Genomic DNA, 25,527 nt, shown 5'->3' with positions numbered 1-25,527 from the left:
CTATATCTGTTAATTTCGTTACCTATAGAAATAATTCGGCCTGACCTTTGTGGTAGAACAAACTGTTAAAGAAGGAATTTTTCCATATATTCAGTTAATTGAATGAGTTATTTTTTAATTGTAATTTCTGTAAATTTAACGTCAAACAATGTACAGTTTCAGTACCTATTATTGTGAGGATATATAGGATCCATTTTTGGTCCCAAGACAGTCAGTCGATGGCTGATTTTCAGACGAGAAACCTGTATTGGTTAGATCAACAACAATGCATCAATTTAACTGTGACATAAGTGTAACACAAATAGGCCGTGCATTAAAATAATGACAGTGTCTGTTCAATAGCCTCACATATACCGTATTATTCTGCAAGAACTGTGTGGTTAGGTTTCTACTGCTCATAGATGTTCAACAGTAAACTATTGTGCAAACTATTAATGAGGCTTATCAAAAGTTAACCAATAGTTAACTGGCCATATGACTGTGTAACATTGTGGGGTTGTGAACAGAGAAAGTGATGAACTGTGAAAAGTAACTGTGCAACAGTCGGCAACATCATTTACAGTAGTCAGTGTCGAACTTCCACCTCCCATTTTTTAAAGAAATATAAAAATGCAGTACATCGACACCCAATGACTATCAACGAAGAAATATAGTAGGCGAGTGTCACAAATTTGAAGTCCTTTCTAATGCTGCTATCATGATAAAATTAACACACAACATGGATTAAACTGTGAAGATCAAGAAAATAATATTTTTGAAAAATCGAGTTTTTGGACTAAAATCCATTACATTCCCTCTTAATGTAGAACAATAATAGAATAATAAGTCTTTTAACATCAACAACTTAAACTTTTCCAAAAACGTAAACATTTAACCATGAGCAGAGAACATGCTAAGGGATACTGAACTAAACACTGAACAAAAAGAAAAGAAAAAATATAAAATAATTTCAAATCAGCATGGATCAGATTTACATACCCGTGTTGAGATATCACATGAATGCGAATCTAGCTAGTTTCGTGTTTATACAGGGTGGTCAATTGATAGTGACTGGGCCAAATATCTCACGAAATAAGCATCAAACGAAAAAACTACAAAGAACGAAACTCGTCTAGCTTGATGGGGGAAACCAGATGGTGCAATGGTTGGTCTGCTAGATGGTGCTGCCATAGGTCACATGGATATCAACTGCATTTTTTAAAATAGAAACCCCCATTTTTTATTACATATTCGTGTAGTATGTAAAGAAATATGAATGTTTTAGTTGGACCACTTTTTTCGCTTTGTGATATATGGCGCGTTATAGTCACAAATGTATAAGTATGTGGTAACACGTGACATTCCGCCAGTGCGGACGGTATTTGCTTCGTGATACATTACCCGTATTAAAATGGACCATTTACCAATTGCGGAAAAGGTTGATATCGTGTTGATGTATGGCTATTGTGATCAAAATGCCCAACGGGCGTGTGCTATGTATGCTGCTCGATATCCTGGATGACATCATCCAAGTGTCTGGACCGTTCGCCAGATAGTTAAGTTATTTAAGGAAGCAGGAAGTGTTCAGTCACATGTGAAACGTCAACCACGACCTGCAACAAATGATGATGCCCAAGTAGGTGTTTTAGCTGTTGTTGCAGCTAATCCGAACATCAGTAGCAGACAAATTGCACGAGAATCGGAAATCTCAAAAACGTCGGTGTTGAGAATGCTACATCAACATCGATTGCACCCATACCATATTTCTATGCACCAGGAACTGCATGGTGATGACTTTAAACATCATGTACAGTTCTGCCAGTGGGAAATTACGGGACAGTGACAGATTTTTTGCACACGTTCTATTTAGCGACAAAGCGTCATTCACCAACAGCGGTAACGTAAACCAGCATAATATGCACTATTGGGCAACATAAAATCCACGATGGCTGCGACAAGTGGAACATTAGCGACCTTGGCGAGTTAATGTATGGTGCGGCATTATGGGAGGAAGGATAATTGGTCCCCATTTTATCGATGACAATCTAAATGGTGCAATGTATGCTGATTTCCTACGTAATGTTCTACCAGTGTTACAAGATGGTTCACTGCATGACAGAATGGCCCAACATGATGGATGTTCGGCACATAGCTCACGTGCAGTTGAAGCGGTATTGAGTAGCATATTTCAAGACAGGTGGATTGGTCATCGAAGAACCATACCATGGCCCGCATGTTCACCAGATGTGATGTCCCCGGATTTCTTTCTGTGGGGAAAGTTGAAGGATATTTGCTATCGTGATCCACCGACAACGTGTGACAACATGCGTCAGCGCATTGTCAATGCATGTGCGAACATTACGGAAGGCAAACTACTTGCTGTTGAGAGAAATGTCGTTACACGTATTGCCAAATGCATTGAGGTTGAAGGACATCATTTTGAGCATTTACTGCATTAATGTGGTATTTACAGGTAATCAGGCTGTAACAGCATGCGTTCTCAGAAATGGTTAGTTCACAAAGGTACATGTATCACATTGGAACAACCGAAATACAATGTTCAAACGTATTTATGTTCTGTATTTTAATTTAAAAAACCTACCTGTTACTAACTGTTCGTCTAAAATTGTGAGCCATATGTTTGTGACTATTACAGTGCCATCTATCACAAAGCGAAAAAAGTGGTCCAACTAAAACATTCCTATTTTTTTTTTTTACATACTACATGAATATGTAATAAGAAATGGGAGTTCCTACTTAAAAAACACAGTTGATGACCGTTTGACCTATGGCAGCACCATCTAGCAGGCCAACCATAGCGTCATCTGATTTCCCCCTTCGAGCTAGACAAGTTTCGTTCTTTGTAGTTTTTTCGTTTGATGCTTATTTCGTGACATATTTGGCCCGGTCGCGATCAATGGACCACCCTGTATACAGTAACATGCTCTATCAATTTTAGTTTACATGAGATGCATAATGCATTTTATATTGATTTCAGATTACATGTTGAAAACGCATATTCACTAAGGCTGGCTGTGAAAACACCTGGTAAACACATAATAAATATTATACTGAAAACAATATTGTTATCTCACCTTTCTTCTACAAATGAAATGCGACAAAAAATTTAATTACTGGAGCATATTAACTTTTAGAAAACCATTATTTATCAATACACTTGTTACACATCAAACAATGTTGCAACACAAGTCTCTATTCCCTTTGACCACTCATTCGTGCCAAGACTGGCCATAATTTATGGTACGACACCGACACATTCAAGACAACTTTCAGTTTAACTCACATACAGCCAACGTAAACATACATGATCCAAGGATTGTGGCCAGTGCATTTGCAATTCTCAGCAAGAATAATTACAATTTTTCATTGCAAAACAAAATGAAAGAAAACACATAAAAGAAGTTGGTGGGCTGTAAGACCTCAAATATTTTGAAATCATTATGTTTTAAATAAGGTATAAAATCATATGAAAATATGTCCATAAAAGTATTTCTTACTGGTGAAGTTTCATAAACTCAAAATTCCACTATTCCTGAGATGGAAATTTGAAGAATCCTACCTGGATGTACAAGTGACATACAGCTAACCATGGATTTTGAAACGAGAACCAAAACTACATTGGTGACAATGTGTGGTCACCTTATCGATATTGGCTAAAAAGCCCTTTGATGACTGGTTGAAATAACAATAAGAAACAGAGTTGTAGCAAGTAGTATGCTTAGAAATAGGTATTTTAAAATTTGTGGTTCATAAAGATCAATAAAATTAAATCACAATGCTAAGTTAAAAACACAGAATTCCTTCAGATTTCACAAAATTTCCTGAGAAATTTCGGATTTTTCCAGGTAATATACAATTCCCTGAGAATTCCAGGTTTCCCAGAAGAATCACCACCCCGTTATTTCATTCACCTTTTCAGTGGTACAAGGATTAAATTGGGGCAATTCTCCTGGGTTTTGCTTTGTAAAGGAACATTTGAAAATGGAGTTAAGCATTTCAGCTTTTGCTTTGCTACCCTCAATTTCAGTTCCTGTCTCATTAGCTAGGTACTGGACACAACTTTCATGCCACTAAAAGCTTTCACATATGACCAGAATTTCTTTGGATTCTGTTAAAGAGCACTTGATAATCTTCTGCTACAGTTGTTGTTGTTGTGGTCTTCAGTCCTGAGACTGGTTTGATGCAGCTCTCCATGCTACTCTATCCTGTGCAAGCTTCTTCATCTCCCAGTACCTACTGCAACCTACATCCTTCTGAATCTGCTTAGTGTATTGATCTCTTGGTCTCCCTCTACGATTTTTACCCTCCACGCTGCCCTCCAATGCTAAATTTGTGATCCCTTGATGCCTCAAAACATGTCCTACCAACCGATCCCTTCTTCTAGTCAAGTTGTGCCACAAACTTCTCTTCTCCCTAATCTTATTCAATACCTCCTCATTAGTTACGTGATCTACCCACCTTATCTTCAGCATTCTTCTGTAGCACCACATTTCAAAAGCTTCTATTCTCTTCATGTCCAAACTGGTTATCGTCCATGTTTCACTTCCATACATGGCTACACTCCATACAAATACTTTCAGAAACGACTTCCTGACACTTAAATCTATACTCGATGTTAACAAATTTCTCTTCTTCAGAAACGATTTCCTTGCCATTGCCAGTCTACATTTTATATCCTCTCTACTTCGACTATCATCAGTTATTTTACTCCCTAAATAGCAAAAGTCCTTTACTACTTTAAGTGTTTCATTTCCTAATCTGATCCCCTCAGCATCACCCGATTTAATTTGACTACATTCCATTATCCTCGTTTTGCTTTTGTTGATGTTCATCTTATATCCTCCTTTCAAGACACTGTCCATTCCGTTCAACTGCTCTTCCAAGTCCTTAGCTGTCTCTGACAGAATTACAATGTCATCGGCGAACCTCAAAGTTTTTACTTCTTCTCCATGAATTTTAATAGCTACTCCGAATTTTTCTTTTGTTTCCTTTGCTCAATATACAGACTGAATAACATCGGGGAGAGGCTACAACCCTGTCTCACTCCTTTCCCAACCACTGCTTCCCTTTCATGCCCCTCGACTTTTATAACTGCCATCTGGTTTCTGTACAAATTGTAAATAGCCTTTCGCTCCCTGTATTTTACCCCTGCCACCTTCAGAATGGCACTGCTACAGTAGTCACTGAATAAATCACACATTGCTTTCTTGGCAGCAATGCGTTTCATTCCGCATCTCTCTATCCATAGCCCTACACTTTGTTTTACATCTATTCTGCAGTAATCTCTGTTTCTTTAGAAGTTCCTTTACAGTGAATGGATACCATTGAGGTTCCCTCATATTATCAATTATTCTACTGGGTACATATAGATCCAGTGCATGGTCAACTATTCTTTTAAACTTGAGCCAGAGCTCCTCTACATGCTCCTGCCCTGTGCTGAAAGTTTCGCATTTCTGACTGAGACATGACACTACTGATTTTTTATCTCGTTTACTGAACTTGCCAGAGGAGGAAGCCATGTGTTAAAGAGCCATGTCCAATGTGCAGTCTGATAAGCAGAACCTCCTTCCAGCAGTAAGGCTGACATGAAGTCCACCATGCCTTTGTGATAGATTTGAGTGACCACAGTTTGTTTTCTGTCACCTGCAACTATTCAGTCTCCCACTGATGCATGATGCATCTGTCAGAAAATGGGACAATGACATACAACAGGATGGAACATTGATAGACAGCACAATCCCAACATGCTTCCTTGGTAGGTTCATCAGCCATGTCGTTGCCCTGTATCCCAATGTGGCCAGGTACCCAACAAAAGATCACCTGCTTGTCACAGTGTTGGAGCTGCTGTAAGGAGTCACGAATGAGCTGGTCTACTGGATACATTTGGCGAAGTGCTTGCAGTGCACTAAGTGAGTCGGAACAGACTAGAAACCTGGAACGGTGATGTCTCTGACCCAGAACCATCAGAATTTTGTATAATTCTGCATCATAATTTGTAAATTGTTCTAGAAGACACACTTTAAAAATCCTATCAGGGAACACAGCAGAACAACCGATGACATTCAAGAGATCCATCGATATAAACAACAATAAAACTGTGGTACGTACTTAAAATGGACAAAAACAAAGTTGTAAAAATATAATCTTCAGTACAAATTTTCCTGTACTGTGTAAAGCTCAAAATAACATTAGGCCTCTGTGGACACCAAGGTGGCAATGCGTTCCATCCCTGGCTGTTTATTTTGATGCCCGATACATCTAGATCCTTGAGACAGACTGTAGCACATCTCAAATGGCTCGGTCGCATGGGGCCAATTGCTGAACAGCTATTAAAAGGTGGGTTGGACCACGGCACTAAATGCCAATGACCGAGGTGACGCTGAGATTTTCAGTGCATGTTGAGCCAAAAGGATATATTGCCAAATCCAGAGTGGTGGTTCACCAGTCTCTGTACACAGACTCAGAACTGGGCTAGTCCGAAAGGCTCCAGTCAATATCTGAATGCCCTCGTGGTGGACAGCATCTAACATCTTGAGGTAGGAAGTACAGGCTGATCCCTAGACCACGCTGCCTTAATCTAAATGTGATTTAACGAATCCCTTGTAAAACTGAAAGAGGCAGGACCTGTCAGCTCCCCATGTTTTTTCGCTAAGGTATTTCAAAATATTCAATGACTTGAAGCCCTTTGTTCATAGGTCTTGCAGGTGTAGGAGCCAAGTTAGTTTTTAAGTCAAATAGTAAACCCAAAAAGTGGACAGTTTCTTGAAAATGTAAAATACTGTCCCCCACTGTGAGCACTGGTTGGTTAAAACTTCGATAAGCACAGTCATAACTGACACATGTAGTCTTCCCTGGTGAGAACCGAAAACCAGTTGCCCTAGCCCAGGTCTCCAGTCTCCTAATGGTTAGCTGTATTTGCCTCATCGTCATTTTAAGATCAGAGGAAGAGCAGAAGGCTGCAAAGTCATCCACAAACAAACAGCATTTGACAGGGCTTCAGACTGTGTAGAAAATGCCATTGATAGCAGTGGCAAACAATGTTACACTGAGGACACTGCCTTGGAGGTCCCCCACACTATTGAACACACAAGTCAGACAAGGCATCGCTGTGCGATATCGAAAATGCCAGTCCGCAAGAAAAAATTGGATAATAAGTGACAGGCATCCAAGTAGCCCCCATTCATGAAATTAGTGAAGGATGTTGTACCTCCAAATAGTGTCATATGCTTTTCTGAGGTCAAAAAACAAACAAACCAAATGAAAGCACAAGAAAGATTCCTGTATCACCATCACTAGTGGAATTAAGTTGACAGGGGTGGAATGTTAGTGCCTGAAACCGCACTGGGAGCAGCTCAGGTGACCTTGGGATCTGAGCAGCCAGACCAGGCGTTCAAGGGTCTTACCCACACAACTGGTAATGGTTACACTCTGGTAACTGTTAGGGGCGCTACGGTCCTTGCCTAGATTCCAGAATGGAATAAATATTGCCTCCTTCCAAGTCGTGAGGTACTGTCCATCGAACCAGGTGCCATTGAAACAGCAGAGGAGCTGTCTTTCTGATTCAGAGCACAGATGACGATGCATGGCATAATGGTTCTCATCAGGTCCTGGAGCAGTGTCTCTGGCTGCAGACAAAACTGATTAGTTCCCACATGGAGAACATAAGGTTGTAGACCTCCTCATTATGCGAGAAGAAACTGAGCTTCCTCATCTCTGCCAGTCCTACGGAACACCTGAAAAGCAGGAACTTGTCTAGATGACATAGTGACAATAAAAAAGTGTTCAACTAAAACCTGAGCCATATCCTGGCATGTCCACCAAGACCACATTACTTGACAAGGCCATAAGGGGACATGTACTGCTCTCCTGAAATCCGTCTTATGAAATTCCCAACTTGTGGAAGAGAACCGATTAACAGAAGACAGAAGTCGCAAATTCCTCCCAGGAAGCCCTCTTCCATTCTTTTACCACTCACCTCGCATATGCTCTTGCAGATCTGAAGGCACGAAGGTTTTCTTTAGTCGGACAGTGTCTGAAGTTCCGAACAGCTGTTTGTCTGGCCACGATTGCCAATCGACAGTTGTCATTCCACCAAGGTACAGGCCATCATCTGAGGTGATTACTACACTGAGGGATAGACTCTGCGGCAGCCCATTGAATCTCACAAGTGACATGGGCCACCGTCTTCTGTGCACAATCCTTCTGTTCAAAAATAGCCTGTTGGCTGTACTGCAACCAATCTGCCCTTTGTATCATCCATCTGCATAGTCTCCTGTCAGCCACAGTCCTAGTCGGCAGACAGATCCACACTGCGAAGTGGTCACTGGAATGTAAATCTGTAGCCACTTCCCGCTGAACTGAATCTGCAATAGCTGGCGAATGAAAACAAGGGTCAATGGCTGTTGCTGTGGAAAAGTGTGTCACTTGACCCACGTTCAGAAGGCAGACGGACGAGTTGATCAATCGTCTGACCCCCGGAGCAAGTGGTGGCCAAGGCCCACAGCACATCATTTGCATTGAAGTCCCCAACAAGGAGGAATGGGTGTGGGAGTTCCCAAAAGAGTTCTGCCAGTGTATCTGCATCCAAAGCATCATTAGGTGGAAGACAAAAAGAACACACTGTCATATTAAAGGGTGTGAAAAATTTCATGGCAATTGCCTGTATGGTCATGGTAAGAGGGACAGGAGAGGAGTGGCACCTGTCACCAAAGAAAACAGCCACACCGTCTTTAACCCTGTCTCCAGTAATATTGTTCTTCCAGTATGGGTAGTAACCCAATAATGCAGTTGTATCGGTGACTTTAAGATGCGTTCTTGTAAGCAGATGCAGTACGGTTTCTCCTAGGCCAGAAGCTGTAAATCTTCAAAATGTGAGAAATATCCATTTAAATTCCACTGCAACACAGAAGTCCCTGTGGGAGACATTATTTAGCGAAGGTTATTCTTGTTTTTTTCCCTCCGAGATGGTGATTTACTGGGTAGGTCAGGGGGACATTAACCGGTTCCTGGCTCTCCGTTTCCTCCAATTGGAAGTCCATATCCTCAAGAGCATAGTCCCCGTCAGAGACGGAGAGAGCTCGCCAATCTGAAAGTTTCACTACCACATTCTTGGACTTGGAACTACTTTTCAAAGGACGTTTTTCTTTACTTATGGGAGGAGGTGGTTCCTTGTGATGCGAAGACGGCTTATTTGGCTTCTCATGGCGGGTAGTGGTATGTGGCTTAGGTGGTAAGCCTTACCCGGTGGCTTCCGAATGATTTCTGTTTCAAGTGGAGTGTTTCCCCCACAGGTACACAGACAAGTGCATTTGCTCATACTTGAGTCTGTGGTCTAAGTATGTGTGGAGGCATCACACTTAGCGAATGGCATCTTGAGGGCTGATGTAAAAGAAGTAGCAAAAACCAGAGGTTGCATAACTTTGAAAGCTTTTTTAGCTTCCCTACAGGGTATGTGTCTCTTGACTTTCAACTCCTGAATTTTCCTTTCCTCGTTGTAAACCTCACACTTTCTGCTCCACACTGGGTGATCCCCAGAGCACTTTACACATTTCGAAATAAGTGTACAAGTGCCTGATTCGTGAGTTGAGCCTTCACAATTGCCACATGTAGCCCTCCCAGTACATCCCATAGTGGTATGGACAAATTGTAGCATCACATTGGGTTAGGAACAAACAGGCAAACCTTAAGACGGATATGAATATGGTCAGGTAACTCCGGAGTACTAAATGTTAGAATAAATGTTACCGATTCTTCCAATTTTCCATTGCCTCTCTTCACATAGTTCTGCACTTACATGATGCCCATTTTTCAATTCTTCACATAACTCCGCAGGCTCCACCTCCATTATATCATAGCAGGTAACCACACCCTTACTAAAGTTACGGATGTTAATGCAACTCGGCCTCGACTGGGTAGTCACCTAAGGCCTTACATCCCAGAAGCTTAGATATTTGGTTTGAATTAGCAGTTTCAACTAGAAGTGTTCTACTACGAAGTTTTTTGACACTTTTGAGAGACCCAGCAATACAGTCCAGTGCCTTGTGAATACAGAAACACGAGGCCTTCTCAAAGGTTCCCCCCGTCTGCTTGATTACAATGAAAGTGTTATGGCACACTAATGCCGTGTTACTATGGTTCTGAGACCTTTTCGGGAGGACTGACCAACAAACCTCTCTTTGATGAGTGGGTGTAGATACTACCTGATAGTACACCCATCCCATCATTAGTAGTAGTTTGAGGAAACCATTCCATAGGGATCCCACAAGATGCTAGGGAAACATCTGTCAACCCAGGCAGAGCCCTGCATGGCTGAGCAAGCCTTACACAACTGGGGGACGGCAGGTGTCCCAGAGGTTGCCTGCTAGACTGTTTTACCTCAACAGCCATTCACCTCATCAGCACGTAGGACACCTTGAGGCTGAGGGTTTTTTTTTTTTTTTTTTTAAAAAATAGGAGTGTGTACCTTCCTGACAGTCCAGGCAGTGAAGACAAGACTCCAGTTCCCAGGGGTGAAGCCAAGACTCCAGTTCCCTGAAATACACAACATTCCATTGCTGTACCTCACAGTGGTCACTGTAGCATGCCCAGAGTATACAGTGAGAGAGGGCCAGCGGCACTTACCAGTTCCCAGCGCAGCAACCCCAGGTCCGCCAATTCTGTACTCAGCAAACAAATGCTGAACCTCTGAGGCATATTGGTATTTGATCCAAAATATTTCCATCATGAGTGAGTTTCCTTCACAGGATATCTTTATCACATCCACCACTAACAAACCTGTAATTTTTCCAGTTAATTGTTGGATGATTAGTCTCTCCACCAATGACTGCAATGAACTTATGTACAAGTAAACTGAGGTTTCCTCTAAAATTTTTGAGATGAGTCTGGTGGGCGATGGAAGGATCCAATACTGAGTCTTGCCCAAGTAATTTCACATGTAGCTTCTATTTCTTTCAGGGGATTTGAGTTTCATGTCTACTGTGACACACCACCTCTATTTCCCATTAGCCTATCCTTTTGGCATACACTTAAATTTTTCCCAAAAATCTCAGTGCTCTCAATTTTAGGTTTCAATAAGCTTTCTGTATGTAGTATCATGTGAGCTTAACTGCTTTTCAAGAGTTCTTAAAACTCTGGCACTTTGTGGCGGATGCTTCGGCAGTGTACCTTTGGGATTTTAATACTGTCACCTGTGAGAGGCATTTCTTTTGATCTGACACTGATACTTCTGGGTTTCCAACAGCTATCGGTATCTAGATTGGATGGAGTTGCCTAATCTAAAAAAAAACCTTGTGTTCACCCCCACACACATTCAGCTACCTGAGTAACAGACTCTAATGTGTAGTGCACAATGACCTATTTAGGGGAACCTACAGCTCTCAACCCTATGGCACAAGTCCCAGGAAGTGGCAGCCTAGCTTGTCAGAGAACCTTCGAAGTGTCTGGTTCAGTCCTCCTACTCAACTCACAACCAAAGGGTCATGATCAGTTCTGGGGACAATGCTGCAAATTGTGACTTTGTTGAAACTCAATACGCAAGACTGGTCTTCTCAACCTTCTCTACGAGTTGCTGTAATGACCCAAGAATGACTTCGGAGTCCAGATGAGAATCACCAGTTCTTCCAACATGCACCACTGTCTGCAGTTGGTTACATGTCCCTCAATGGCTGCTGGAGTAGCCTCTTCGACTTGTTGAATAGGGCCCCCAGTCATACAGAGTGCACCTGGTGTCCCTTCCTGCCCTCGCTGCCATTTTGCTACAGGGTACAATCACTTGCTGTATATTTGAACTGCTGATGATTAATAGAGCCCTACCATTCTGTGTTTGCCACCTCCTGTTACTGGACAAAACAGGTTTCCCCAAAATGGGTGAAGTGAGTCCCACTGGCTGTTTCAGTTTCAGTGAAAGAAAGCACCTCAGACTTGTTGGTTACGGGGATCGGTACAACACCCTGAGTCTTCCCCGATCCCCGTCCACCCCGTACAGGGCCTCAGGCCTCTGTCTACCATTGACTAGTCACTTGCAGTCAATGAGACAAGTAAAGTCAGATCCTGTACTTCCTCCAGAGGAGACAGGATCCACAGGAAAAGATAGTACCTGAGGTACCTCTGGTACAGGTATCACAGCTACATGACTCTTGGGAGCCCTTTCAGCACACCGATTCGCAACAGCTGCCAATCATTTGACAGTTGTCAGGGCGAATTCCAGCGACTAAAGAGCATCAATCAATTCATCCTACATTCGAGACAGGGCATCAGTACTGTTAGTTGCAGTAACATAGTGAAGGAACTACCAATTCCATTCGTGTGACATGGGTTTCATTCATTCAATATTTTATTCCAACCATGTCGTTTTAAGGTGAAGTAAGTTTTGTATTTGGACCCAATATAGAAACATGTGCTGCCTAATATCAATACGATTTCTTCTTTCAAAAAACTAAGAAACTGAAAAATATTAGCATGTGGAAAGGTAGAACCACCATTGTCCCAAAGTGAAACCATAGGTTGTAACTTGGGACAAGTATGACAGAAGTCTTTATTGGTGACTGGGACTAGTATGACAAGTCTTTCTTGGTGAGTAATGATGTAATTATTGGAGCTAGCCTAATCTGCTGTTCGTTCAACATTACCTACAATTGTTGCCTGTGATGGGGTAAATTTTCAAATTTCTTATACAAAATATATAGTATAAAAAAATAAAAACAATCCTAAGGTACAACCCTTTCACCAAAAGTTTTATTTTGGTGGTTATTCTCTTGTTTACGTTTTATTGCTGCACTATTTTTCTGCAGTGGTGGGCTAAAGTCAAAATTCTTACTAGTCAAAATTAGACTTAATTTTACTGAAAACTAAAATAACGAAAAAATTCTGGAATTAAAAAAAAAATCCAAGGTATTTTCCAGAGAAAAAAACTCCCTGGAATGCAATATTTAATAATTTTGTCAAAAGTATTGGGCATAGACAGTCAAATATTGACAGATGTTTGTATATGGGACATTTGGAAGAGAAGAGAGAGCATCTTCTACTTCTATTATATGCAGGTGATAAAATTCCTGAAAGTTACTCTGATGAGAACAACAAGATTAAAAGAGCTATGGAAACACAATTTTTTATTCAAGATGTGGAAGAACTTAAATCCTATCTTGGCACCGATTTTAAAAGGTCAAAGGATGAAATGATTGTGTCTCATCTTCTGTACTGAAGATATCAAATGCAGAGCAAACCAGAGCTGAATAATGATCAAGATTCTTTCGGTAAATCTAAACCAGTTTGTCAATTGATAACATTGTTTGGGGTATGCTATGCTTACAATAAGATCAGAGCTGAAGTGTTGCAGCAAATTACTTCAGCAGATATGAAAACAATCCAATGGAATGCTGTTGGAAGGGACTTTAAAAATGAATGCTAAGATACATTAAAAGGAACACTGGATTTTGGTTTGCAATACGAAAAAGGAGGTGCAGAGATGATTCCCTGCTACATAGAAGTAGATTTTGGCAGTGGAGAAGACAGGAAAACTACATCAGGATTCCTTCTGTTAAGTGCATGGAAATACTGTTTGTTAGACAACAAAGCGTGAAAGCTGTTTTTCGTTATCTTCAAATGAAGCTGAATGTGTAGCCCTGGCCAACAGCAGCAGCTGATTGTATGTAATTAATTCAACTGTTCACTGGCATGGGTCACAAGGTCAACAACAGAGAACTGGTTCTTCAAGACAATTCTTATATCCATTTGCTGAGTATCAAAGAATAAGCACTTTGATAATAAATACAATTTTGTGTCAGACTATGTGAGCAAGAGAATTGCTGGTGTTTGTTACACAAATGCGAGGGAACAACTGGCTGACTTGTTAACTATGTTATTACAATTTGAGAAATTAACAAATCATTTAAATGTTATTAAAGTGAGTCGAGAGTTATTTGAATTGAGGAGGAGAGTTGAGGGTTGCAGGCTCACATATCTCAATTTCTTTTTAGTATATTCCTCTCCTTTTCTGTTGAAATTCTGAGATACATCTTTTTATTCTGTTTGTTGATAAGTGGTTGTAACATGATTCGGTTTCTTGTTGCTTATTCGGAAGTAGCTAAATGTAATCAGGTGTTCATGAATTAAATTGTTATTACTACAAGTTACTTATAATTTTGTGTGCCCAAGGATTGCCCACAGCTCTCTAAATTTATCAAGTATTAATGCTGACTGATTTATAGCTACTGCAGTTGATTAGCTCAGTGAGTGGTGAGCACAGCTGGTGTTCATTTGAACAATTCCTGTAGGTTAAGGGTGATCTCCCTGGCATCTTCATCTCTGGTGAAGCAGAAAAACCATATATTTTGTAACATGTCTTGTACATTTCCAAAATTTCTGCAGACAGTCTGGCAAAGCCATTTGGTGTGTTAGGTAAAACTAATTTCTCAATTTGATTTTTTCATGGCACAACATATAAATTCTGAAATGCTTAAACAAGAAGCAATGATTCATATGGAAATATGTTATCAGAGCATGACAAGCTGCATTCTGAAAAGTTCAAAAAATAAAGAAAATCAGGGGTGTATTTGAATTCTTCAAATGTGAAAATTTTTTTTACTAAAATTTACATACATACAACTGTGCAGTGATAAAAAAATAAAATACAAAATGAGACATGCATCTGAATTCTTCATATATGAAAATTTACAGTTTTCTCTTTATACAAAAAATTACATACAATATTGCAGTGAAGATAGACTGATTAAAAATTTCTTCCTGCCACAAACTCATATTTTCGTGCTAAATGAAGTCCACATGTATCGCTCACATGAATTACAATTACTGTCAGGACCATACACTGACAGTTACAGAGTGTTATAATAAATGCTAACTATGATTAACTTCATCATTAGCATCTGCATAAATGTTTAGATATATGACTTGACCAGTGGAGGTTGTTTGTGTACCACTTTCTGTTACTACTGGGATGTTCTGGACGGCGTCGTTAGTTCTCACACGCATTTCACCACTGCTGGACGTGCAATCTGATGCAAGTTCTACATCCTTTTCTCCATCCAATTCATCATCTGAGAAATGAAAATGGTTTTCTAATAATACTTGTAGCCTGCTCTTCCACTTATCTGCTACCTCGGTGGCCAATGCTTGTATTTGGTTTGTCTTTACATGCTTATAAGTTTCACTTGTGTCAACTGTAAAGTGCTTTATTGCATTAAAGACTGCAGCTGGTAAAAATTTCTTGAAAAGTTGTTCTTGCACCATATTCTCCACATCTTCCAAAACAAGTGATGCAAACTCTGATGAACCAGCAACTTGGTATGTGCACAATATTTCATACAAAGACATTTCCATTATTCCCCTTACATCTGAATCTAGAACACTTGCATTATTACTGTCGTGTGAAGTTTCAGAATCTTTTCTTCTGCAGGGAAGTATATTATCTTGCTTCTTCAATGTAGAAGCGTATGTTTTGTTGCTATGTGCATCAACTGTATTTTCAGTTTTTGGCACAGTGGACTGCGTGGAAAATAAATCTTTATGTTTTTCAGATTTGCTGCCAATTGCATTTTTCAAAATGTCATCTGTAGAACAGGCATCGTCCGAAACATTTTCTTTGATCTGTAATGACTGTTCCACCATATTTCCAGACTCTACCTGTCTGTGTTTACCTAGTTCTTTCATCTGAAACACAAAATGTTGTCCACATATAAACTGATTGAGCACTTGTCACAGATAACGACAAGAACATTTTGAGAAAATTAAAATTTTAAAACAACTCACAAAAGTCCATTAAATCATCTAAGCAGTTAACAGACTAATATTGAAATATCAAAGACAAAATTAAGAACTAAATTAAGATGCTATGTGTCAGACAAACAAAATTTGAAAAATTCTCTCTAAATCTGAACTACGAGGTATACGACGGATATTGCTGCATGCTGCATAATAAAACCACCTCATCCTCCTCCTCCTCCTCCAAATAAATATATGTATGTAGCACTGAGATGATTACATCCACATTGAAGTGAGATGGTTCTCTTGTCAGGCTGGTGCCACAACTCTTGATGAAAAGTCAAGAGAACATCTGATGAGACATTTTGCATGGCACACAAGTAAAGGAAGCCTTTAAGACACACAACTGACTGATATGCCAAACTGAGAATGCTGTGCACAGTTCAAACTGATTTTGGTGGTAGTGTGTGTTGTAGCATAAGGTTTTCCATATGGCTATAACTAGACTTCCTGACGTTTATCAAGCACAGAAAAAAATATTTAAATTAACATACATGTCAAAAATAAAAATTTGTGTGTTGCTGAACATTAATATATATTTGTTTTGCAGCAAACAGAAATTTGTCTTGAAGACCATAATATTACCTTGTGTAATAATCTTACAAAAATGAGTCTGACATTGTTACAACAATATGCCCATACAACATAAATGTGACACATGGCATCTACATTCACAATGAAAATAGCTCAGATAAAATAGAAGTTAGTTTCAAACTATGTAAGATGCATTAAAGAATAAGATGATGATACAAAGATCCTGATAATTTACTGTTAGATAGTTAGGACCAACCTGTTGAAAGAACTAAGTTTTCCTACTCTGTGTTAGATTGATCTGAGAGCTCAAATATAAAAAAAAAATTATGGGCATTTCGATACTATAACAAAGACATGTGAATGTTTCAGAAAGAAATTCGACAATGCACATAGGAAAAGAATATTTTCGTATTTTGGAGAAAGAAATTTTAACATTAATTAATGCTCCCACACCAAAAAATCCAAATCTAACACAAAGCCAAGTGGGAAAAAGTAACTGAGAAAATTAACTGGCAGTGTGCTATTATACTAATACTGGACACCATGCTGTAAATGATCCATAATGGTTGTGAATAAAAGGGAAACATCATTCTTGAAAAAGAATGTAGGAAAGTCATCGAAAAGGAAGAAAGTTTTGTTGTTGGGCAGTTCTCATGCCAGAGGTGTAGGCCAACTTCTGCAAGAGGAATTAGGACCAGAATACCAGGTCACAAATTTTTTCAAACCAAGTGCTACTCTGGATCAGGTGACAGAGGATTTAGGTTCACTCTGTAAAGATTTTACCAGGGAAGACACCGTGGTTATTGTGGGAGGGCCAGGGAACAGTATCGACAGAGATCCTGGGTACAGTATAGAGTGTGACCTGGTAAAGATTGCGTCGGCATCGAGACACACCAATGTTGAATTTATATCTGTCGTGAGACGCCATGACCGGCCTCATTTGAACTCTTCTATTGGGAGAGTTAATTTGGATTTGGAACGGCTGCTTGGGTCGGGTGCGGGGGCTCATATTGGTGTGGTTCCTGTTGATTCTCTCAGTAGGTGGGACTATACCAGGCATGGCCTACATCTCAACAGGAAAGGGAAGGGTAAACTGGCAGGGGTAATAGCAGGAAATTTAAGGGGGGCAGGCACTACCATGAATGGTAAAATACCAGTGATTACAGGTGTTGGAGCAGCACCTTTATTAGGATAGGTAAGACAGTAAGATGTCAAATTCTACAAGAGGTCAGGATTGAAACAAATCTTCAGTTTAGGAAAGAAATTAAACAGCACAATTCTAGCACATTGGATCACCAATCACAGCTGTCAATTATAAATTTTCACCAATCACCAGAAATTTTATCTCCACCAAGTTGTATCTCAGTCCTAGGTAATTGCATTGATGAATTAAAGTCACCCAACCCAGTTGACATAATCTGCCTCTCTGAACACCATGTGACCACTGGTATAGGAACTAGGCCTAAGCACTATGAGAAACTCAGACAGGAGAGTACTGCAAATGTTAGAATAAAGAAAGGTTCTCATAAAAGTATAATTAAAAATAATGTAAGTATATTTCATCAAAATATTGGGAGTTTAAAGAATTAAATAGATGAGCTTCCGGTTTGTTTAGAAGATTAAGAAGCTGAGAATGAAATAGATATACTATGCCTGTCTGAGCATCACATTGTTACTGATATGGATAAGGTAAATGTAAGTCGATATAAGCTCTCTGCACATGTAATTAGAGAAAATGCGGAGAAAGGAGGAGTTGCCATATATGTCAAAAGTTATCATTGTGCAAAAAGTATAGAAACAAAAAAGTTTTGTGTAGAGAAACATATAGAAGCATGTGCCTGTGAGCTTAAATTAAATAAAGGCACATTTATAATTGTAACTGTATATAGTTATAATAGAGGGAAACATTCCACGTAGGAAAAATATATCTAAAAACAAAGATGATGTGACTTACCAAATGAAAGTGCTGGCAGGTCGACAGACACACAAACAAACACAAACATACACACAAAATTCAAGCTTTCGCAACAAACTGTTGCCTCATCAGGAAAGAGGGAAGGAGAGGGGAAGACGAAAGGAAGTGGGTTTTAAGGGAGAGGGTAAGGAGTCATTCCAATCCCGGGAGCGGAAAGACTTACCTTAGGGGGAAAAAAGGACAGGTATACACTTGCGCGCGCACACACACACATCCATCTGCACATACACAGACACAAGCAGACATTTGTAAAGGCATATGTCTGCTTGTGTCTGTATGTGTGGATGGATATGTGCGTGTGTGCCAGTGTATACCTGTCCATACATACTGTATGTGTGGATGGATATGTGCGTGTGTGCGAGTGTATACCTGTCCTTTTTTCCCCCTAAGGTAAGTCTTTCCGCTCCCGGGATTGGAATGACTCCTTACCCTCTCCCTTAAAACCCACTTCCTTTCGTCTTCCCCTCTCCTTCCCTCTTTCCTGATGAGGCAACAGTTTGTTGCGAAAGCTTGAATTTTGTGTGTGTGTTTGTGTTTGTTTGTGTGTCTATCAACCTGCCAGCGCTTTTGTTCGGTAAGTCACCTCATCTTTGTTTTTATATATAATTTTTCCCACGTGGAATGTTTCCTTCCATTATATATATATATATATATATATATATATATATATATATATATATATATACACACACACAATAGAGGGAAACACTCCACGTAGGAAAAACACATCCAAAAACAAAGTCTAATGGTCTTCCCATCATGTGATAGTGATTTTGCGATACAGGCAACCTTGGTTCAGTAAACTAAGGAGCCTAATGTTAGAGGATGCTACCATAACCATATACAAAAACATATGATGTTTAGACAGCTCATTATCTGTTAACAAGTGCTGAAATCTCTAGTAAGTGGTATATCCTGGGTACCATCCACAGTTGTTTACACTAAGCTACTAATTTTGAGTTGCTAAGACTCCCAGTGCTAGATGGAGTTATAACAAATTTAAAGTTGACTTGTTATGTGTCACACTTTCTGAATTTCAATATTACTTTGGAGCCACAAATGTAATCCCATTATTAATCACATAAACGAAAGTTACAATAAGCAATTGTTAGAAGGAATTATGTTGACAGTTATGTGAATACAACATGGAGGTAAACACAATAAATAACAATGGGAGGAAGTGATAGTTTATGTAACCTATAAATAAAAAGACATATTCCTTTGCATGAGCAAGGTTCTGGTTATGTGTGCAACATTTGTGCACCAAAATCTAAGAGTAATATGCTGGCTTCAATAGATAAGACCAAAAAGTGATAATATTTCAATAATTTAAAAAAATGAAATGATTTTTAACGTTCAGATTTCATTTTTATTCTTCAGTAGACAAACAGAACTACCTTTTTAAGTATAATGTGAATTATAAAGTGATGAATATAATTCTGCATAAAAGGTTTGTGACACTCTTCAGTGTTTCAAAAAAAATGTTACTTTCTACTGCAACAGAACAGAGGTCTATATGGTATTGTGAGTATGAAAGGGATGATGATGATGACAGCAATGAAGAATGAGGAAACATCAAATCATTTCACTTAGATCAGAGAGTAAGCACACAAATACACATGCCGAAACTAAGTGCATTTGAAACTATCAGGAATCACGTAAATATGTTACCAAAATTCACCAGTCATTATTTTCTCCATGAGAAGATGTATACAAAATTATTGAATTCTGTATGTAACATTTATTAACTACATCCAAAATAATGAAAAGTGAAAGGCACAATTCCTACTCCACAGTACATATAGATTATATTAGACTGGATCTTTACTTGTCCAAATAAACATGTAGTACTCAATTGGTACATTCTGCTATAGTCAGTGCAAAACAAAATGTAATATTTTATGATTTAATTTTCCATTAATTACACTACTTTTACATTAAATGCGGATCAAGTTATAACGCAAAGAGCATATATTGTACAAGTGGAAAGAGAATACGTTATAAAAGCAGAAAGAGTATATACTGTACAGAACGATCAATATTTGTATTACAGTAACATCTACATGACTGATAATTAAGGTACTTATGGGCTAGTAACATTTATACAATACACCACTAAAGTACAGATACAAATATTTTGTGTACTTCCTAAAGGAGCTCGTGCAGGCTATAGAAGCAGTGGTGAGTCAAATATGCATTAGCATCTGACTTGAACTTTTGTCAGGTCATTTACCGATTTAATTTCTGGGGGAAGTTTATTAAAAATAATTTTCCCATGATGGAAGGTTCCTTTTTTATTTAGGCTGGTGCTCACTGGCTCTGTGTGAAAGTTTCCTCTTTCCTTGTGTTATAGGAATGTACATTTTCACTTTTTTGGAAGAGTATTTCCCATTGCATATTTTTTCACAAAAACAACTAACTCGTACACACAGATACGTGGAAGTGGGAGGACTTCCAGCTTTTTTAAATAGTGGTCTAGAGGTTCTGTTCCATTTCACACTTTCCATTATTCTTATAATCCTTTTGTAGCCTAAAGAACTTTTGTGTGAGAGAAGAGTTACCCCAGAAAGTAATTCCATATTACAGTTGTATTTTAAGACAATCTTTGCTGCAGCATCCTTCTAATATCCTCACTAAAACAGTATGCAGTGTTTAATTTCTTATACAGTTTTTCAGTGTGTGTCCCCCATTTCAGGTAATTCTGGTGCCATAAATCTAAGAACTTTATGTTGCTACTCTCTGCAGCTCCTTACCAGATATCTGAATCCAAACATTTTGCTCACCTTTTTCACATTATGAAATTCAGTGCCACTGTCTCACTTGCATTTATTAAAAACTGATGCGACTGAACCTGCTCATTGTCTCCATTGTAGACTTACAAGCATTTCCCTTTCTTTCCCAATATTATCATCAGAAAACTGAATGGTGTTTCTACAGAATTTGTTCAGGTCATTCACGTATGACAGAAACAGAAGAAGTTCCAGCACTGAGACTTGTTGCACTCCATATATAATGGCTTCATACTTTGAATAATGTTGAGATAATTTGTTGAAACTTTGGTGTTGCACTTGAACTACTTGCTTTTGTCTGATTCGGTATGATTATATCCAGTTGTTGGATGTTTCTGATCCCCATGTTGTCAAGCTATGGCAATAGTTTAGTGTGACCTATGACGTAAAAGCCTTAGAGAGATCTAAGCATATTCCATCTAAGCATATTCCAATACGACATTTTCATCATGATCCAGCTTTTGAAATACTTCATTATATGTTCAAAAATTGCTGTATTAGTAAATCAGCCCTTCCTGAAATCTTGTTGCGCTATAAATAAAGTTTTGTGCTCTTCTAGGGACCCTGCCACCCTTCTTTGAAAAAGTTTTTCTATGAACTTTGTAAAGACAATGGACCTGTAGGCACCCATTTGGTCCTTTTTACCTTTCTTGAGTAGTGGTTTGTGCTTGGTACTTTTTAAGCATGACAGGAAAATTCCAATTTGAAAGGAACTGTTACAAAGGTGAGCTAATGGTTCAGCATTGAGATCTCCACATTTTATAATAAGACTGTCTGGGATGCTTCTATTCCAGAAGAGTGGTTCATTTTTAAAGTTATGTTAACTGCCAAGACTTTTCTCTGGGTTTCTGGAAAGAGAAAGAGTGAAGAAGGATGATACAAGGCAGTTTTTAGTGCAAAATTTGATTTCAGTGGCCAGCTGCTCATTTATATTGTTAAAATAAGTCTTGAACACATTTGCTATTTCTTCAGGATCAGAATTTCTTTTCTGCTATGGTTCAATTTATACTGGAATTTTGGGGAGAACTATTACCACTTTGCTGTTTCACTATATTCCATACAGTTTTCACTTTGTTATTGGAATTATTCATATAGCAGTCATTTGCCATCACTTTGGCTTCTTTTATCACTTTTTAAAGTATCAGTTTATATTTTTTGAAATACACACTAAATTCATTAGATCCTATAGAAGATTTCAGCACATGATTTGCTACACCTGTTGTCAACCAGCAGTTTTATCTATCAAACCAGTAAGATTTGATCCTCTGTTTTTAACTGGAAAAGATGTATCTTAGTTACTTAGCAAGTTTGATGTTCAATGTATCATTTTGCACAATAAACTGTAATGAAGCGGAATGAGTCATTTTACATCTACATCACATATTCATTTGTAAATATGGTTACACTCTGAACATTTCTAAGGTCACCCCTCTCCTCTTACAGAAGAAAAGAAGGAATACAGATGTGAGTTAGTAATGCCTATCCACCACCTTTTACATATTTCAAGTGTTAAGGAGAAGCTTCTGGAAATAAAATGGGAATTCCTGGAGGAAAGGCGACATACTTTTCGAGAAACACTATTGAGAAAATGTAGAGAACTGGCATTTGAAGCTGACTGCCAAAATGATTCTACTACCGCCAACACACAATGCGCATAAAGACACAAAGATAAGATATGAGAAATTTGGATTCACACGGAGGTGTACAGACATTTGTTTTTCCCTTGCTCTATTTGCAAGTGGAACAGGAGAGGAAATGACAAGTAGTGGTATAGGATACCCTCTGCCAACACAGAGAATTGATGTAGATAAAGATGTAAATAGAAATTCTTCTGCGGAATAGAAGGAGCTGTCAAGGAGAAACTTTCTCACTTCGTTATCAAATTTTAGTGAATGATCAAAAAGTTTTGTTGGACCATTGCCCCACTTTTTGTGCTAAAGACAACCTTGATGTGGAGTAATGAATTGTCATTTTTTCTTCTGGTCTTGTAGCTGTGTACATCATTATTTCTTTTGAACTGTAGTGGAGTATTTGCAACAAGCTTTACAAGGGAATAAATATACTGTGCAGTAGTCAGAATGCCCAACTCCTCAAATAGATATCAACAAGATGATTGTGGCTAAGTACCACATATTATTCTCGCAGTGCATTTCTGAGCAAGGAAGACTTTCTTTCTTCAGAATGAGTTGCCCCAGAACAGTATTACATATGACATTATTGAATGAATATACGCAAAATTTCTCAAATTACTGATTTATGTCTCCCAAAGATCTGCGATGATTCTACGTCCAAATGTGGCCAAAATAATTTGTTTACAGTGGTTCCAAAATGTGCTTTTTCCAGTTTAAATTTTCTGAGACATTAACACCTAGGAATTTTGAAGTTTCCACCCCATTTATAGTTTCCTCACCATGTGTTACATTTATCATTGGTTTAATGATCCTACATGTCCAGAACCGAATGTGTTCAGTCTTTTTAAAGTCGAAGATGAGAACATTTTCAGAAAAACAGTCAATGATACTTTTAAGAACTATGTTTGCCATTTCTTCTGTTTCTGCATGTATGCTTGGATCTATTACAGGCTAGTATTACCTGCAAAAAGAACTCATTCTGATTTTTGTACATTAGACAGAAAATCACTCACATGTATGAGGAACAACAGTATACCTAGGATTAAACCTTGTGAAACCCCCATACACGATTTCTCTCCAATTAGAATTACGTCCCTGAACTATACCAGTTAAATTACGAATCACAACATTCTGTTCTCTTTTGGTCTATTACAAGCTAGTATTACCTGCAAAACAAATTCATTCTGATTTTTGTATATTAGACAGAAAATCACTCAGAATTCCCATAAAACTGAAATTTATTTAGGAAATACTGCGATTTATGCAGTCAAATTCCTTACATAGACCACAGAAAATATCCATCGGTGCTATTTAATTATTCAAAGCTTGTAAAATCTGGTGAGTGAACATTAAAAGGCATTCTCAGTACAGCAATCCTTCCATAACCCAAACTGTGACTTTCTGGGGATATTATTGTCGCTAAGGTGAGATACTACTCTAGAATACATCACCTTCTCAAAAACTTTGGAAAATGATGTCAGCAGTGAAACAGATCAGTAGTTAATGACATCTCTCTTATCACATATCTTAAAGAGGGGTTTAATAACAGCTTATTTCAGTCTCTCTGGAAAATGCTGTGTGTTGTTGACGCATTGAATATTTCAGATATGATGAGGTATATTATATGGGAACAAATATTTAGTACACTGTCAAAACCACATGAGCTTTCATTTTTGAGAGAATGCATAATTTTCTTAATTTTGAAAGGAGACATTAGTGATACATTCATATGATTGAATTCCATGAGAGTTACTTTATCAAAATACTACTGTGATTTTTCTCTTGAGCTGTTTATGCCTAGACTTTCTAATATATTTAAGAAATGATTATTAAATACATTTGCTATCTGTGGCTCAATATGTACATCTAAGAATTTTGAAGTTTCCACTCTATTTATTATTTCCTCACTGTATGTCACACTTACTATATTAAAAGAATTTGAGAAGACAAACACAGATATGTTGAACTTTTCATCTGTGCTTTCACATCTGTACACACAAATCCACGTTGCTTTCCTCAATGTATTCCTAAGGCGTGCTGTGTTTTGATGCCTGAAAGTTCTTCCTATTTTCATTGTTTCTGTTTCCATAGTCAGTACTGAAGATATTTCAAGAAGTCATTCTTAGTGGTCACTGAAAGCTGTGTTGATATTTCTAGCTGTGTATTCATGACTTTCCTTGTTTATCAATACCATATCAATAGTGGTGAGGAACACACTTGTTACTTTGGTGGGGGAATTTACAATACGGAAGCGAGTTGCATGTTCCAAATATGACCATAAGATCATTTCTATCTTTTGAAACATGCATGTATATGATGAACTTTTCATCTGTGCTTTCACATCTGTACACACCAATCCATGTTTTCTTCCTTAATAAATTCCTAAGGTGCTCAATGTTCTGATGGCTGAAGGTTCTTCCTACCTTCACTGTTTCTGTTTGCATAGTTATGCTAAGTTGCAGTCAATGTTAAAATCTAAACATATTATAACTGTTTTGTTCAAGTCCCTGATACCATCAAGGCTACCTTCAAGTTTGTTAAAAAATATTTTTATGTTTGAGTTTGCACTTCTATACAGGCATATATGATTGTTATTATTGAGGTTAGTTGTAAAGCAGAAATTTCAAAGCCACCCTCTTTTCCCAATTTTTCCAAAGATTTTAAAGCAGCAATAGTTGACACTGTCTTTCTACAGAAATGAGGTGTCACAACACAACCTGTATATCTGTAAAGTTGCTAACATCTCATCAGTCAGCAATGCTCTCTAAGGACACTTTGACGAAGCAATATACACTGAAGACTTCCACTTGGCATATTTGATTCA

General features: G+C 38.4%; 1 protein-coding gene across 2 annotated transcripts in view; it reads right to left on the bottom strand.

The window, feature by feature from the left end:
- Nucleotides 1-14,557: 14,557 nt before the first annotated feature.
- LOC124589994 overlaps nt 14,558-25,527 on the bottom strand; it is a 54,134-nt gene continuing 43,164 nt past the window's right edge. Inside the window, exon 3 of one of the 2 annotated variants that reach the window (XM_047131615.1) lies at nt 14,558-15,663. In XM_047131615.1, coding sequence (XP_046987571.1) covers nt 14,851-15,663 — 813 coding nt within the window. In that variant the 3' untranslated portion in view covers nt 14,558-14,850. The remainder of the gene's footprint in view (nt 15,664-25,527) is intronic. The other variant, XR_006976289.1, reaches the window with a different exon arrangement.

This window comes from Schistocerca americana, chromosome 2 (assembly GCF_021461395.2).
Source record: "Schistocerca americana isolate TAMUIC-IGC-003095 chromosome 2, iqSchAmer2.1, whole genome shotgun sequence".
NCBI lineage: Eukaryota > Metazoa > Arthropoda > Insecta > Orthoptera > Acrididae > Schistocerca > Schistocerca americana.
The sequence above is the reverse complement of the archived record's forward strand: the minus strand, read 5'-3'. Positions and strand labels throughout refer to the sequence as shown.